The sequence below is a fragment of the Sinohyriopsis cumingii genome, chromosome 10, assembly GCF_028554795.1.
Source record: "Sinohyriopsis cumingii isolate HCF-2022 chromosome 10, ASM2855479v2, whole genome shotgun sequence".
NCBI classification, from domain to species: domain Eukaryota; kingdom Metazoa; phylum Mollusca; class Bivalvia; order Unionida; family Unionidae; genus Sinohyriopsis; species Sinohyriopsis cumingii.
In genome coordinates this window covers 14,273,688-14,288,754 of record NC_142970.1, presented here as the reverse complement: position 1 = coordinate 14,288,754, position 15,067 = coordinate 14,273,688, and the positions used below count along the sequence as shown (strand labels likewise).

General features: G+C 41.0%; 1 protein-coding gene across 2 annotated transcripts in view; it reads left to right on the top strand.

The window, feature by feature from the left end:
- Positions 1-15,067, top strand: part of LOC149789627 (epidermal growth factor receptor-like) — a 36,506-nt gene that overhangs the window by 14,030 nt on the left and 7,409 nt on the right. For both annotated transcript variants that reach the window (XM_089973341.1, XM_089973340.1), the window contains exons 3-4: positions 11,855-11,989; positions 14,046-14,114. In XM_089973341.1, the coding sequence (XP_089829467.1) occupies positions 11,855-11,989; positions 14,046-14,114 (204 nt within the window). The remainder of the gene's footprint in view (positions 1-11,854; positions 11,990-14,045; positions 14,115-15,067) is intronic.

The following is a 15,067-nucleotide window of genomic DNA, read 5'->3' as shown; positions in this document are numbered from 1 at the left end:
GCATCAGTCGAGAAAAAAATCCACAAATACGAGCTCGTGTCTTAGAAGCTAGTCTCAAAGAAGTCTTACGATGGTTCACGGTGACGGCACGTCAATTACTCCCAGAAATCATTCAGATTCCTCTTCAAACCAAACGCATTTTTGATCGAAACAAAGTCGCTTTCACCCAACTGGCCGATCCCCGCATCGACACTCAAACCAAAAAACAAATCATTTTGAAACCTGGAGGGAGCGATACTCTAGGAGGGGTCATCATTCGCTCTCTCTTAAGATGGGATCCTAATGCCCCCAAACTTCTCCCCAAGAGAAAAGTCAAACGAAGCTCCAAGAAGAAGAAAAAGACCAGGTCCCCAAGGAGAACTTCTCCAGTGGCAGGACCCTCCTCTTACCAGACACCACCCCGGAAAAAGAAAAGAAGCCCCCAGAAAAAGAAACAGAGAAAAAGTCCCCAGAAAAAGAAAAGCCCACAGAAGAAAACTAGTCGCAAGAGAGGCACTTCGGCCAGGACGCAACCTTACACTCGCAAACCACGACCTGCCACGGCGGTGACTGCGTCTCCGGCAGCCTCACGTTCATCCACTTCTCCGTTGATGACACCAAGAACTGAAGAGTACTTGGAGACGTTGATCACACCAAGAACTTCTCCGTTGATGACCCCAAGAACTTCCCCAGTGGCAGGACCCTCCAATTTAGTGGCAGTGACTGCTGCTCACAAAGTACCTTCTCCCAAAATCAAAGTCCAAGAAAGATCGGACATGTTACAAAGTTTACTGGATTTGTCCAAGCAAGAACTGGCTCGGTTTAGTCCGTTGCGTACCCCTGCACGACGTGTCATGCCTGTCCTGAAGTTGATACGACGTAAAGACAATCAGTGGCGACGCGTTCCAGTATAAAAAAGGCCTGTGACCAAGTCGGGGTATCAGTGTTTTTGGTGCTGAAGACTCAAAGATGTCACCCTCCAGAAAACATCCCTCTTCTAAACAGCCCCAAGGAAAGAAAAGAAAAGGACTGCCTCCTCGTTTAGTCAAACATGGGGACATGTTATCTGTCCTGTCCAAAGCTTCTCCACCTCTACGAAAAAACTCATTCAAACAGCCTCCAAAGAGGTCATCGATACCGTGTGCGAATGTTGTTTGAATGTCTTGAAAGGCACGATCCCTTTGTCCAAACACCAGAAACAATGCTTAGGCAAACATCGTCACGTTCTTCGCCAAATGGTTCAAAAGAAAATTCCCATTCGTCAAAAGAAGAAGATGTTGGTCCAACGTGGAGGCATTTTACCCCTCTTATTAGGCCCCTTACTGAAAGGAGTCTTGGGAACCATGTTGGGAGGACTGGTGGGAGCAAGATAAAAAGGCCCTCGGAAGTCCCAAGATCTCAGAATCGACCCCTGACAACCCCATGGAAGGACGAAAACTAGCTTTAGTGCCTTACAAACGATGGATGGAATACCATCGTTGGCAAGAAGAACGCACCCCGCATTTACCTCCCAATCCCCATTTGAGCTAGATGTCCCAGTTACAACACGAATTGCAGTCCTTGATGGATCGCCAAGATTTGTCCGAAACAGAAAAATCGCAAAAGTACGGTCAACTCTTGCAACGACTGCAACTCTTTCACCAGAAAGCTTTAGACGAAACAGCTCTACCCACTCTGAAAGATTTTAAGACCTTGTTGAAAAGTTCAGCACCATCATCACTACCACCACCACTACTACCATCCCCAGGGGTCACCAGAGATGCTACCCCACGAAGACCTGAGGAAGAAGAGATGCGAGAAGTGTTTCAAACACCGTCAGCAGCTCCCATTTCGAGTAAGATTGCAGCATCCTTGTTGACCCCGTCCCCCATACCCCAACGAGAAGAAATGAAAGCTTGGGTTAAAAAAATGATGTCCACTCCTCCTTCGACAGAAGTGAAAAAGAAAGAAGGGAAACCAGAAGTGAAAAAAGAAAAGAAGACCAAAGCCATTCCATTGCCACCTCCACCACCACTACCTTCGACTTCTACTCCCGTAGCCCATCGGACACGTAAATCCGTTTCCAAACCACCCTTTCGACCCACCCAAAGTAGCATCACCGAAGAGTGGGTGACTTATTAACACACAAACAAACACAAAAAAATGGAAAAAGTCTTAGCCAGCATTTACTACGATCCCTCCCATCCTGCAGGTTACGCAGGAGTTCAAAAATTGTATCGTGCTGCCAAAACGCGACTGAAAAGTCTCCGTTTACCTCAAGTGCAACGATGGTTACAAGAACAAGCTACCTACACTTTACACAAACCCATTCGACGCAAATTTTCCAGAAGTCGCACCCGAGTGGAAGGCATCGATCATCAATGGCAAGCCGATTTAGCCGATGTCTCTCATTTGGCCAGCTACAATCGCGGCTATAAATATTTGTTTTGTGTCATCGACGTCTTTTCCAAATTTGCCTGGGTCGTGCCCTTGACTTCCAAATCGAGCAGCGAGTTAGTGCGAGCCCTGCAACGGGTGTTGAAACAAAGCGGTCGTCACCCTCTTCGATGGCAAACGGACAAAGGTACCGAATTTCTGAACCAAGCTTTCCAAAAAGAATTAAAGAAACGTGACATTCATTAAGTAAGCATCGTGGAACGTTTTCAACGCACTTTGAAAGAACGCATGTGGAAATATTTTACGCATCACCACACTCTGAAGTACATCGACATCTTACCGCACCTGGTGCAAGCGTACAACCAATCTTACCATCGAAGCATTGGACGTGCCCCGCAAGAAGTGACTCCCGAGAACGAAGTGCTGGTGTTTGAGCGCCTGTTTGGTACGTCCCCGACGAGGGCTGTCCCCAAGAAAAGTGGAGAGTTGACCGTAGGAGATTGGGTGCGCATTGGCAAAACCAAACGCACTTTTGACAAAGGTTACTTACCTAACTGGACGACCGAATTGTTTCGTGTCACTGGACGAGTGCATGGCCGTCATCCTACCGTCTATAAATTGGAAGACATGAACGGAGAAGTGCTCAAAGGAACGTTTTATTTGCCCGAGTTACAACGTGTCACCAAAAAAGAAGACGAAGTGTACGACATCGAAAGCATTCTCGAACGCAGAACCCGTAAAGTGGGCAAACGACGTGTCAAAGAAGTCAAAGTACGTTGGAAAGGATATCCACCCAGTTTTGATTCTTGGATCGACGCTTCGCAAGTCATCGACTATAAAAAGAAGTGACCATCATGCCCTTTCACACAGACGCAGCTACGTCGACCACTCCTTCACCTAGTTCTTCTGTGCAAGATTTACAAAAACAACCCTTGTGGGTGTGGTGTGGAGAACGTGTGCCTAAAACGCAAATCGTCTTTTTCTGCGAAATCTTTGTGGTGTATTGTGTCATCGGGGAAGCCATTGCCAATTTAAGTTTGCAACAAGGAGACAAACAATTGTGGACCATTTTATTGAGCAGCTGCATCGGTTACCTGCTTCCCAATCCCTCCCTGAAATTCACCTCGAACGGGAACCACGGGAACCTAGTGTCCAGTGTCAGTGCCAGTCACCACTCCAACAACAACAACAACAACAACCCTATTTTGGGCGGAGACACGCCTCTGACGTCCAGTAACCCCTCGGACAGCCACAGAACTCTGGAATTATGAGTCACCAAAACCAATTTTACTTAACCTTACCCAGTGACAGTTCCATGGAGGTGTTTCCCAAGAACACGTTGTGCTGTTACACGGCCAAATTACCTCAGGCCATCCCATTAGATCACGAAGCCCATTGGGAAGTGGCTTTAGTGGAAATCATTCACCCGACCCAAGTCCTCAATGTCCTTCCCAATCAAAATTTTTTACGGTGGAAGTTCATGACGAGCAAATGCAACAGTACTTGAATACCCATGTCAAATATGACAATAGAACCTATAATGACAAAACTCAAAAGTGGACCTACCAGTTGATCGTTCCCCCAGGCTATTATTTTAGTGGTCAACATTTGGTCAGCACCATTACCTCCAAATTTAATGTCGTGTTTCTGAAAGCTTTGGAAAGTGTCAAAAAAAAGTGTCACCCTGGAATACCACAAAACAGCTCGTCGCTTCTTGATGAAATTTGACGGGAGTAAAATCGTGTCCATTTTCTTTTGTCCTGAATTGTTTGACATGTTGGGCGGAGACATGAACATGAGAATGGACATGATCAAGAAAACCGAATTACCAATCATTTACGACAACGAGTCTCTTAGCAAGTTATTTCGTGCCCCGGTAGAATTGAGCCAAGGACTGAATTTGATGTTTGTGTACTCCGATGTGGTGGAGTACAACGTGCTGGGACACACCTCTGTGCCGTTACTGCGTGTCATTCCTTTCAAAGTAGATTCTGCCACGAACGCTGACGAGAAAGGTGGAAACACTTACCACGTTCACCGCGAATTTGTACATCCTCACTATTTGCCGGTCAGCAAGTCTTATTTGGACACGGTCAACATTGCTATAAAAGGAGATCTGGGACAAAATATTCCATTCACCAAAGGAAAAGTCACGGTGAAACTCCATTTTTGAAAACGGTTCTCTCACGACTCGTAAGTCATGTATCCAGTGTACCGAGGGGTTGCTCAACAGCGAGGACACGGTTTAGGAGATATGTTAAAATCGGCTTTTCGTTCGGTGGCCCCGGTGTTGAAACCGATGGTGACACGCGGATTGCACGCCTTGAAAGATGCGGCACTGACACAAGGTAAAGAATTTCTCCAAAATGTCATCATCGACAAACAAAACCCCAAAGAAGCTTTCATGAGGGCAGGCAAAAATGTCTTGCTGCAAACGGGTAAAGACCTTTTGGGCCGACGAGAAACACCTATAAATGCCCTGCACGCTACCGAGTCAGGCATTCAGCAAGGACAAGGCAGAAAGAGACGACGAAGAAAACACCCTTTCACCAGACTTCACACGTCCAAAACTAGAAAGACAAAGAAAAGAAGAACCGTTCGAGACTTAGACGTTTTCGATTATTGAGAAAGAACAAAAAAAAATGATGCACCGAGAGTCTTGCGCTTGTTCCAAGTCGGAACTGGATCTGTTTGCCATGACGCCCACCATGATGACCATGCAAGAATCCCAATGGGTGGAATTTCACCCGGTCTCCTCTTTGACGGATTCTGCTCCCATCGAGTTTGACATCAAAGGTCAGCCCGAAGATTACATCGATCTGAATAGCAGTTACCTGTACTTGAAAGTCAAAGTGATCAAAACGGACAACACCAATCCTGGAGCCAATGATAGAGTAGCTCCTGTCAACAATTTCATGCATTCCTTGTTCAGTGAAGTGGACTTATACTTGAATAACAAACTGGTCAGCAGCAGCATGGATACTTACCCTTATCGTGCCTACCTGGAAAATCTCTTGACGTACGGAAAAGAAGCCAAGAATACTCATCTGGATGCTTGCGTAGTATGGAAACCTGACACGGCCGGTGCAAACACGTTTAACGACACAGCCCTGACAGAAGATGGGCATGCTCACAATGTGGGGTTTAACACACGTAGAAATAAAATTCTGCAAGAGCGAAGTTTAGAACTGATGGATCGCTTGCATTTGGACATGTGGTTACAAGAAAAGTATTTGCTGAACGGAGTGGATATCCGTCTGAGACTGAATCGTAGCAGTGCCGCTTTCCATTTGATGGCCCATGCCAATGAATACAAAACTTTCATCCAAGAAGCCCGACTTTACGTGCGTCGTGTGGAAGTGTTACCTAAAGTGGGAAACGACGTCAGTCAGACGTTGAGCAGAACGACCGCCAAGTATCCGATACGACGCGTAGAAGTGAAAACGTTCACCATTCCTGTTGGACAGCGATCCATGATCGAAGATCATCTGTTCCAAGGACAGTTACCCAAACGTTTGATCGTTGGTATCGTCAGGAATTCAGCTTTCAATGGACTTCACAGCGAAAATCCTTTTGAGTTTCGACACTTTGGCGTGTCCAAGATTGAAGTCAGTCGCGACGGCAAGGCCTTGTGTACCCGACCCTTTGAGCCTAACTTTACCCAGAACAATTACTTGAGATCGTACTTGTCCCTGTACGAAGCCACGGGACAGTTAGGAACCAACACCAGTCATGGCATTACGTACGAGGATTATGCAGGAGGCTATGCTTTGTGGGGTTTTGATTTCACTCCAGACCAAGGCAGCGACGTGGGACATTTCCACCCTATAAAATCCGGCCAGATTCGTGTGGAAATTCAGTTTGCAAACCGAGACCCTGCTGATCCAACGTTGAACGTCATCCTGTATGCAGAATTCGACAATACGATAGAAATCAACAGTTTGAGAGAAGTCATTCTAGATTATTAGAAGCCATGGAAGACTGTTATCCCTCTTTACCTAGTGGAGAAACTTTGGACATGGAATGTGAGGAGACCGTGGAAGAATCCCAAGACAAAGACGAAGAAGTTGTCATGATGAAGTCGAGATGGCCAGAACAAGAAGCCCATTTAGTCTCCTGTTTTGCCAAACACTTGGTCGAAAAAATGACGGAATTGATCAAGAAAGATTGCTATGGATGTCAAAATGATCATCCCAGTAAAATTCAACACGATAAATGCCTGATGCTGAGTCAAGAAGAAAAACTGGACGAGTATCTGAACGAAGCTTGGAGTCTCATCTCGGACGAAGTCGTGTTGCATCAGTGGTATAAAGACTTGCGTGAACATTCTTGTCCACCATTAACCACTCAAGAGATTCACCGTATCGAAGCTGTCCTGAATCAGAGTGGGGAGACGAAGCTAAACGCCTTTTACTTGTCAGACATTTTCAAGCAAAAAGTCAGGATCGAATTGATCATTTATCATTACCTGTGAAGAAGAAAACCACACAAATCAATGGATACCTGGGAACTTTATTATCTTTTGAACCACAGTTCGTACACGGCTTCATGGAATCATGTCGTCTGTGCTAAAGATGAACTCCCTCATCGCAAACCTCAAGACCATCAAGCTTATGTCATCAACACAGACGACAGTCATCTCCCAGGAACCCACTGGGTAGCCGTCTACTTTCCTCAAGAAGGATGTGTGGAATATTTTGATTCGTATGGATTGCCCCCTTTGGAAGACGATATCATTGACTTTATGAGAAGAAATGCTCAGACCACACGATTCAATGATGTGAAATTACAAGGCACAGATTCCTTGGTGTGTGGACAATATTGTGTGTATTTTCTGCATCATCGCAGCCTGGGCTATTCTTTAGAACATTTAGTGACTCATTTTGATCCTCGTTCTTCTTCTAGAAACGATGTGAAAGTAAATCAATGGTTATGTGACCATTATGCTTATCTTTTGTCTCAAGCTAGGAAACGTAGTGTCCATCAATGGCCTAATGACTTCCAACAGTGGAAATCACAATTTCATTCACAACGTTGTCAGTCCTGTCCAAAATAATGTGTGAGTTGGAAAAAAAAATGTTTGTCATTTGAAACAAAATGTTTGATGTTATATTGTTGGATTATTGTTAAAAATGTTAGAGTTGTTGGTTAGTGTTAACTGATTTTGAATTAAAAAAATGTTGTGTTTTGAAAAAAATGCCTTTGTCTTTTGTTTGGCTATAAGAATGTTGATTCATGCTCTTTGACTTCTTACTATCCCTCTCATGGCACTCATTGAACATTCCGGCTCGAAAACCGTGGAGGGATGTTTTCCTTCACGTCCGCGCTTTGACTTTAAGAACCGGGGTAGTTTCCAGTCTAACCATCCATTGTCGACTCATCCTCCTACGTAGATGTGTTCCAAACTAGCTAAGCTAAACGAAGCCTATGTGAATTTGCACAGGGTCAGACACAGTCTGATACCGAAGCCAGAAGAGATAGAGAATGTGAGAATGCTAAAAGTCACTGAAGACCCGGTAGAAGAGCTCTTCAGAGAAGAAGTGAACAGGGAGAAAGAAGAATGGACAGAGAAGTACAGACTTCAGAGACAGCAGCAACAGCAACAACAACAGCAGCAGCAGCAGCAGCAACCTGAACCTGACAGAGGCTTTGTCGATTGTCGTATCGACACCAAAGAGTTCTTCTTCTCTTTCCGAAGAAGCAGACCTATCGTCAGAAAGTCTATCCTCAGAGGACGTCGCATTCTTAGAAACTAAAAGATTGCCATAGCAAACAAAAAACAGCCCTTTTCAGGGCTACCCAATACTCTAGAAAAGAAATAACAATCGATTTGCCAATGTGTGTAGGTAGAGTAGTGTGAATATAAACACTGACTCTTTTGTGATGTGAGTGTATGTGTTAGTGTGGATAGTAGATTATGATCATGTTTTTTTGCTGTTTGATGTGCGTGGAGAGTAGATTTGGGGTTTGATTGATTTGCGTATGTGGATAGTATATTATTTGTTTAATAAAATTTTTTAGAATAGTGATGGGCAGTATAAAAAAGTGAGTGAGTGTTTCTTTTAGGTCCGCGCGTTGTTTGGTCATGATCTAGGTAAGATCAATTTTGTTTTTAGGGGTTGTTTTCCTTCACGTCCGCGCTTTTAGTATAAATTGAAAATCGCTGGGCAGTCTAGCTACCCTGTTCATTCGTTAACAAGACAATGAATACCAGAATTGTAAAGCTTCTAGAACTCCAGATGCACCTGGAATATGCTAGGCGCATACTAAATGAACTGGCCGCGGAGGCCATTGTCGAAGAGGGAAGGATGAAAGAGGAGGAGGAAAGAAGAAAAAAAGAAGAGGAGGAAAAGGAGAGAAGAAATTTCAGAATCCCAGAGACAGAAAATTGGGATTCTGAAGCCACTTATCCCGCCTCAACACTCCCAAGAAAAAAGGTAAAAGGAGACTGGGGAAGAAGATGTGTGTGTGGTGCCAGGCCTGGAAGGTGCCATCATTAACCAGGTGTCACTGGAGTTCAAAAACAAACAGCCCTTTTCAGGGCTACCCAAACCTTTAGAAAAGAAATAGTAATCAATTTGCCAATGTGTGTGTATGTAGAGTAGTGTGAATACAAACGCTGACTCTTTTTATTTGTGTGAGTGTGTTTTTTTATGTGTGTGTGTCTTTGTAAGCGCTCACGTAGGTTAGTGTGGATAGTAGATTATTGAGGCTATGTAAGAGCTTAAGTTGGTTAGTGTGAATAGTAGATTAGGGTTTCATTTTAATGCTTTGGGTGTGTGGATAGTAGATTTGGGGATTGTTTATTGCTGTTTCACGTAAGTGAATAGTAGATCATATGAAATGAGAAAAGTAGGGGATGTTTTCCTTCACGTCCGCGCGTTTTAAGTGATAATCTAGGTAATATCAATTTTGTTTTAGGGGGATGTTTTCCATCACGTCCGCGCTTTAACTATAAGAACCCACAAGGTTCGTCGTTCGCACCATTCTAAGGAATAACTGAGACAAAATGACTCAAGTATCAGTTTTATTTAATCTATTGAGAAACATCTATTTTTGGATAATGGATGTAGAATATGTTGTAGGAAGAATAGAAGAGGAATGGAGGCATGGAGATATGAAAGACTTGGTAACCAGTCAAGTTCAAGGCCTAAAGACAGCAAGAGATATCATAGCAGGGATGATAGAAGAAGAATTCAATAAGTCAAGAGGCTTCATTAACCCACCTTACTTCAGAGTGGGAAGTTTGAAGGAAGCACTGGATCATGTCATCCAAGTCCGGTGCTTCCGAGAAAAGATATTGTACTGGACAGAGTGGAGGAATGTAAAATGGGGGTTGGACAAGATGAAGAAAGGGGAAGATCTGATGAGAAAAGTAATGGAGGAAGAAGTAGAGAAGATTAAAGAGAGATGGAGGGAAGAAAGAAAAGATGAGGAAATAAAAAAGAAAAAGGAAGAGTTTGAGAGACTTAACAACAATTGGATGAAGATACAGACCAAGTTTAGAGAGTTGGGCCATCCTGACTGGTTACCAGAGTCAGATATAAAAAAGAAGAAGAAAGGATTATTAGGCAAGATAAGGGGATGGATGAAGAAGTGGAGGAAATAGAAGAAGAAGAAGAAACCCAAATGCCCTTTTCAGGGCCACTCATAGGTCTCGAAAAGAGATTGACTTTCAATTGCCTACCCTTTTTTAAAAAATTTTTTTAAAACAATCCCATGTTAAATTCCCCTTGTCCCTAAAGTAGTTTTTTTTCTCCCATGTTAAATTCCCCTTGTCCCTAAACAAACCCAAACTCTATTCCCCATGTTAAATTCCCCTTGTCCCTAAACAAACCCAAACTCTATTCCCCATGTTAAATTCCCTTGTCCCTATAGTGACCCAGCAATTTTCCCCATGTTAAATTTACATAGTCCCTATAGTGACCCGGGGGGGGGGGGGGGTCTGTAATGCTAATTCCCATTGTCCCTATAGTAGCCCCTTTCACTACTAATATTTGTAATCAGTGAACAATGTCTGAAATCAGTAAACAATATCTGTAATCTTTAAATACTATTTGTAATTAGTGAACAACATTTGTAATCAGTGAATAATCAGTGAACAACATTTGTAATCAGTGAATAATCAGTGAACAATATTTGTAACCAGTGAACAATGTCTGTAATCAGTAAACAGTATCTGTAATCTTTGAATACTATTTATAATTAGTGAACAACATTTGTAATCAGTGATTTACCAGTGAACAACATTTGTAATCAGTGAATAATCAGTGAACATCATTTGTAATCAGTGAAGAATGTATGTAATCTGTAAACAATATCTGTAATCTTTGAATAATATTTGTAATTAATGAACAACATTTGTAATCAGTGATTTATCAGTGAACAACATTTGTAATCAGTGAATAATCAGTGAACAACATTTGTAATCAGTGAAGAATGTCTGTAATCAGTAAACAATATCTGTAATCTTTGAATACTATTTGTAATTAGTGAACAACATTTGTAATCAGTGAATAATCAGTGAACAACATTTGTAATCAGGGAACAACATCTGTAATCAGTGAATAATCAGTGAACATTTGTAATCAGTGAATAATTAATTAGTGAACAATATTTGTAATCAGTGAATAACCAGTGAACAATATTTGTAATCAGTGAATAACCAGTGAACAATATTTGTAATCAGGGAACATTATCGGTAACCAGTATAATAAAACAGATGTAATCGAAAGAAGGAAAAAAAATTTTTAGGAAAAGATAAACAAGAAAGAAAACGATGTTATGTAGCGCTGCAAAGTTCCTTCAATGAAATAGCTTGGTATATATCCTATTGTTGGATTAAAAAAGATAAGGGCAGTTGTTTTTTCTCATGAAGATGATTATGATTCTGTTTATGTAACTTTCGATCAGCGCACAAGGTTGTGTTTAGACCGCTAAGACGTATTCGAAAAAGACATTATGCGAAGATAAATAAATAAATAACCAACAGGTAAATTATGTCCATCATCCCAAGTTTAACAAAAAAAAATTGGGTTTTTACAGATGTAACAAATTTAGAATTTTCGTATGAAAAGGCTACTCATTTTAGCAATATAGTTTGATTGGTCACTCCGTTTGCCCATCAGCATCAGCATCCAAGCATCTGATGTTCGCTTTAAACCTAAACTCCGCTTATATGAAACTTCAGAAAATGGCTGTTTGGTATGACGCTTAACCAAGATGATAATTACAGTGTTGGGGCAAGTTATGTGGGGTGCGGGAGGGTCAAAGTCGAGTATGAAGCTGAGTGTATGAAGTCGCAGGCACAACCCTGGGTATGGATGGGAGCAGGTTGTGTGTGTAACGTTTAAAAAAAATCAGGTATTTGCCATGCATTCTGTGTCTAGCTTTCTTTACAGAAATATATAACGGTAAAGTGTTCTTTGCAGAGATATATAACGGCGAAGTGTTTTTGGCAGGGATAATTAACGGCAAAGTGTGGTTTGTTTTTTTGCAGAGATATCTAACGGAAAAGTGTTCTTTCGAGCAAACAGAGAACTTTGTTTCATCAACACAATATTATGGAGTGACATCGTGGATGACAAAAGCAAGAACTCTGTTATCATCGAAGATGGAGGGTATTCCAAAAACTGTAAGTATTTCATTTTCAAAAATCCTATTTTAAAAGGCAGACAACCTTCTATGATTCAAAATAGCTCTTGAAATGACTCAGTCGTTGTATTTTGGAAATTAAAGGCGGGATTAAAAGGGAAAAAACAAAATCAGCATATGGAATGGAAGTTAATGCATACGCCCGTCCTAGGACGGGAATGAAAAAATGTTAAAATAATGAAAAATCGGGACGCGCCATTTTAATAGAGAGTTTGAACATAAAAATACAAAATGTAAGTAAAAACATGTGGAATGCCGCCGCAATTTTCGATCTCGCGAGCTCTTGTACGGCAGCCTGGACACACAGAAAGACAATAGTTGGTGTATGGGGTAATTCTGCGCAACGATACGTCATTTCTGTAAACATTGTATCACAAGAAAGAGCGACCGTTCTTTAATTAAGAAAAGTGATATTCATAAAGCGTACAAAAATATCCAAAATTTCGACTCGAAATGCATATGAAAATGTAATTTCTAAATGTCAACCTGAAGACCCACTCCTTGACCTTCTTGAACCTGTAACCCATAAAATCCTATTTACTATGTATCTTTTATAATCATACAGAAAAAATACATTATATAAAAGGTGGAAATGTATACCTTAAAAAATTCTGCATCTTAATTCAAGTTTCCAATTTTGCAAGAAGTTGTTCTACACGTACAAAATCGTCTGCTACCCAACGTATCAACTTTCCGATAGAACTGGATTCTCAGAAAATTCCCCGGCATATAGTCTGTTTCTAAATTCTTTAGTAATTTTTCCCCATAAACAACGCTGTAAACACATTTCATCCTTTTCGTTGTTGTTTCTCTTCCACATAACAGCTTATTTTTATAAAACTTTGAACGTTACAATTTTTTTTACAAGATCGGTTTAGTTTGCATAATATCTCTTGCCATTTATTGACATTTGTATGTTGAATTTTGTAAAACTAGCTATAAACCTGACCTAATTACTCGACTGAACTGCTGACAGAAACAGTCCAAAGTAATACATTTCATTTCTATGGCCCGATGGCTAAACATTACATCTTTTCAAAGCTGTGCGCAGAATAGGCCGACATATCGCGAGTCATGAAACAAGTGAATGGTATCCCGTGTGCCCAAAATTAATATTATTTTGAACAGAATATTTTGGTGACAATTGCTTCTTTTCAAATGGTAAGCATTGCAGTATTTTATTTTCGTCAGTTGGTCGAATTCGGTATGCGTTTTGCTTCAATATTAGAGACGCAAACCTTACGTGCGCAGAAATGCCAAGACAGATGAAACAATCTAATGTGAAACAATCAGTTTGACGGATCAATGCCGAAGTTAAATGTTCTCATTGGTGTCCTTTATAAATGGGTTCCATGTCTTATCAGCATATTATCGTCATATTAATCGGTGTCCTCGTGCCAACATTATTAACATGTTATCTTTCATCCTTTCCCTGTCTTAAAGCTACCATTATTAACATGTTATCTTTAAAGTCCTGCGTGTCAAAATGCCTGTATTATTATTAACATGTTATCTTTAATATTTCCAGGTCGAAATGCCTGTATTATTATTAACATGTTATCTTCAAGGCCCTCTGTGTTTTAATGATACCATTATTAACATGTTGTCTTTAAGGCCTTCCGTCTCATAATGACGGAATTATTATTAACATGTTATCTTCAAGGACCCCCTCCTCATGACTGCATTATTAACATGTTATCTATAAGGCCTTCCGTGTCAAAATGCCTGCATTATTATTAAATTGTTATCTGCAAGGACCCAACTCCTCATGCATGCAATATTAACATGTTATCTTACAGGCCCTCGGTGTCCCAATGCTGACATTATTAAATTATTATCTTCAATGAATTCATTGCCTTAATTCAACCATTATTAACATGTTATCTTTAATGCCTTCTTAATGCATACGAATTAACATGCTAGCTTCAAGGACCTCCGTATCCTAATGCCTACATTATTTGCATGTTATATCCAAGGACCTCCGAATCAGAATGCCCTGCATTATTATTCACAATTATTAACATTTGATCTTTAAGGTCCTCCGTGTCCCAGCACCTGCAAGGAGAAAAGATGTTGGAGCAACAGTGAATATATGTGCCAAGAAGGTCTCTCTCTCTCTCTCTCTCTCTCTCTCTCTCTCTCTCTCTCTCTCTCTCTCTCTGTAAATCCATGCAGAGTCAGTCAAATTCGGTACCATCGTTTACTATCTATCAGCAAGCATGCACAAATATGATTTCAACACAGGTTAAACAGCACAAAGCAACGGAAACATAATAAAAGTGCTGTCATGGTAATTGTATTCCTCAGTGTATACTATTCATCAAAGTGATGTCATGGTAATTGTATTCCTCGGTGTATACTATTCATCAAAGTGCTGTCATGGTAATTGTATTCCTCAGTGTATACTATTCATCAAAGTGCTGTCATGGTAGTTGTATTCCTCGGTGTATACTATTCATCAAAATGCTGTCATGGTAATTGTATTCCTCAGTGTATACTATTCATCAAAATGCGAACCATTAAGTTCCATATGTGTCCTTTCAAAATGTGCCGGAATATCAAACTATACAAGGAGACCATAAGAAGAACATCGTACATCCTGATATACAGCCGCATTATGTTGATGGTACACCTTGGTCTGCCTCGCTCATAGCTGAGTGCTCTCTCTTTCTCTCGAACTTGAAGATCTTGGTGATATGAACCTATCTGCCAAGTTTTATCATCGTCGAATGAAAATATAAACAGAGATGAACGATTTTACTTATTTCAAAACCTGTCAAAACCACGATAATGTATTGGCGTATCGACCAGGATTAAGCAAAACTGCTTCTAAATTAGATCCACAGAATGGTTGAAAGATCAGCTAGAAACAAGATTACTAAATACACATGAATAGTGCTTGCTCATAATAAAAATCACCTATCATATTTTCATGAGACTATTTTACAAGATAGATTCTAAAAGATATGCCCATGAACGGAGATTTTAGAGTGTCGACAAGCACGACCAATCAGATCCAAGATCACATTATGCGTGGAGCTCGGTCCTAATACTATAC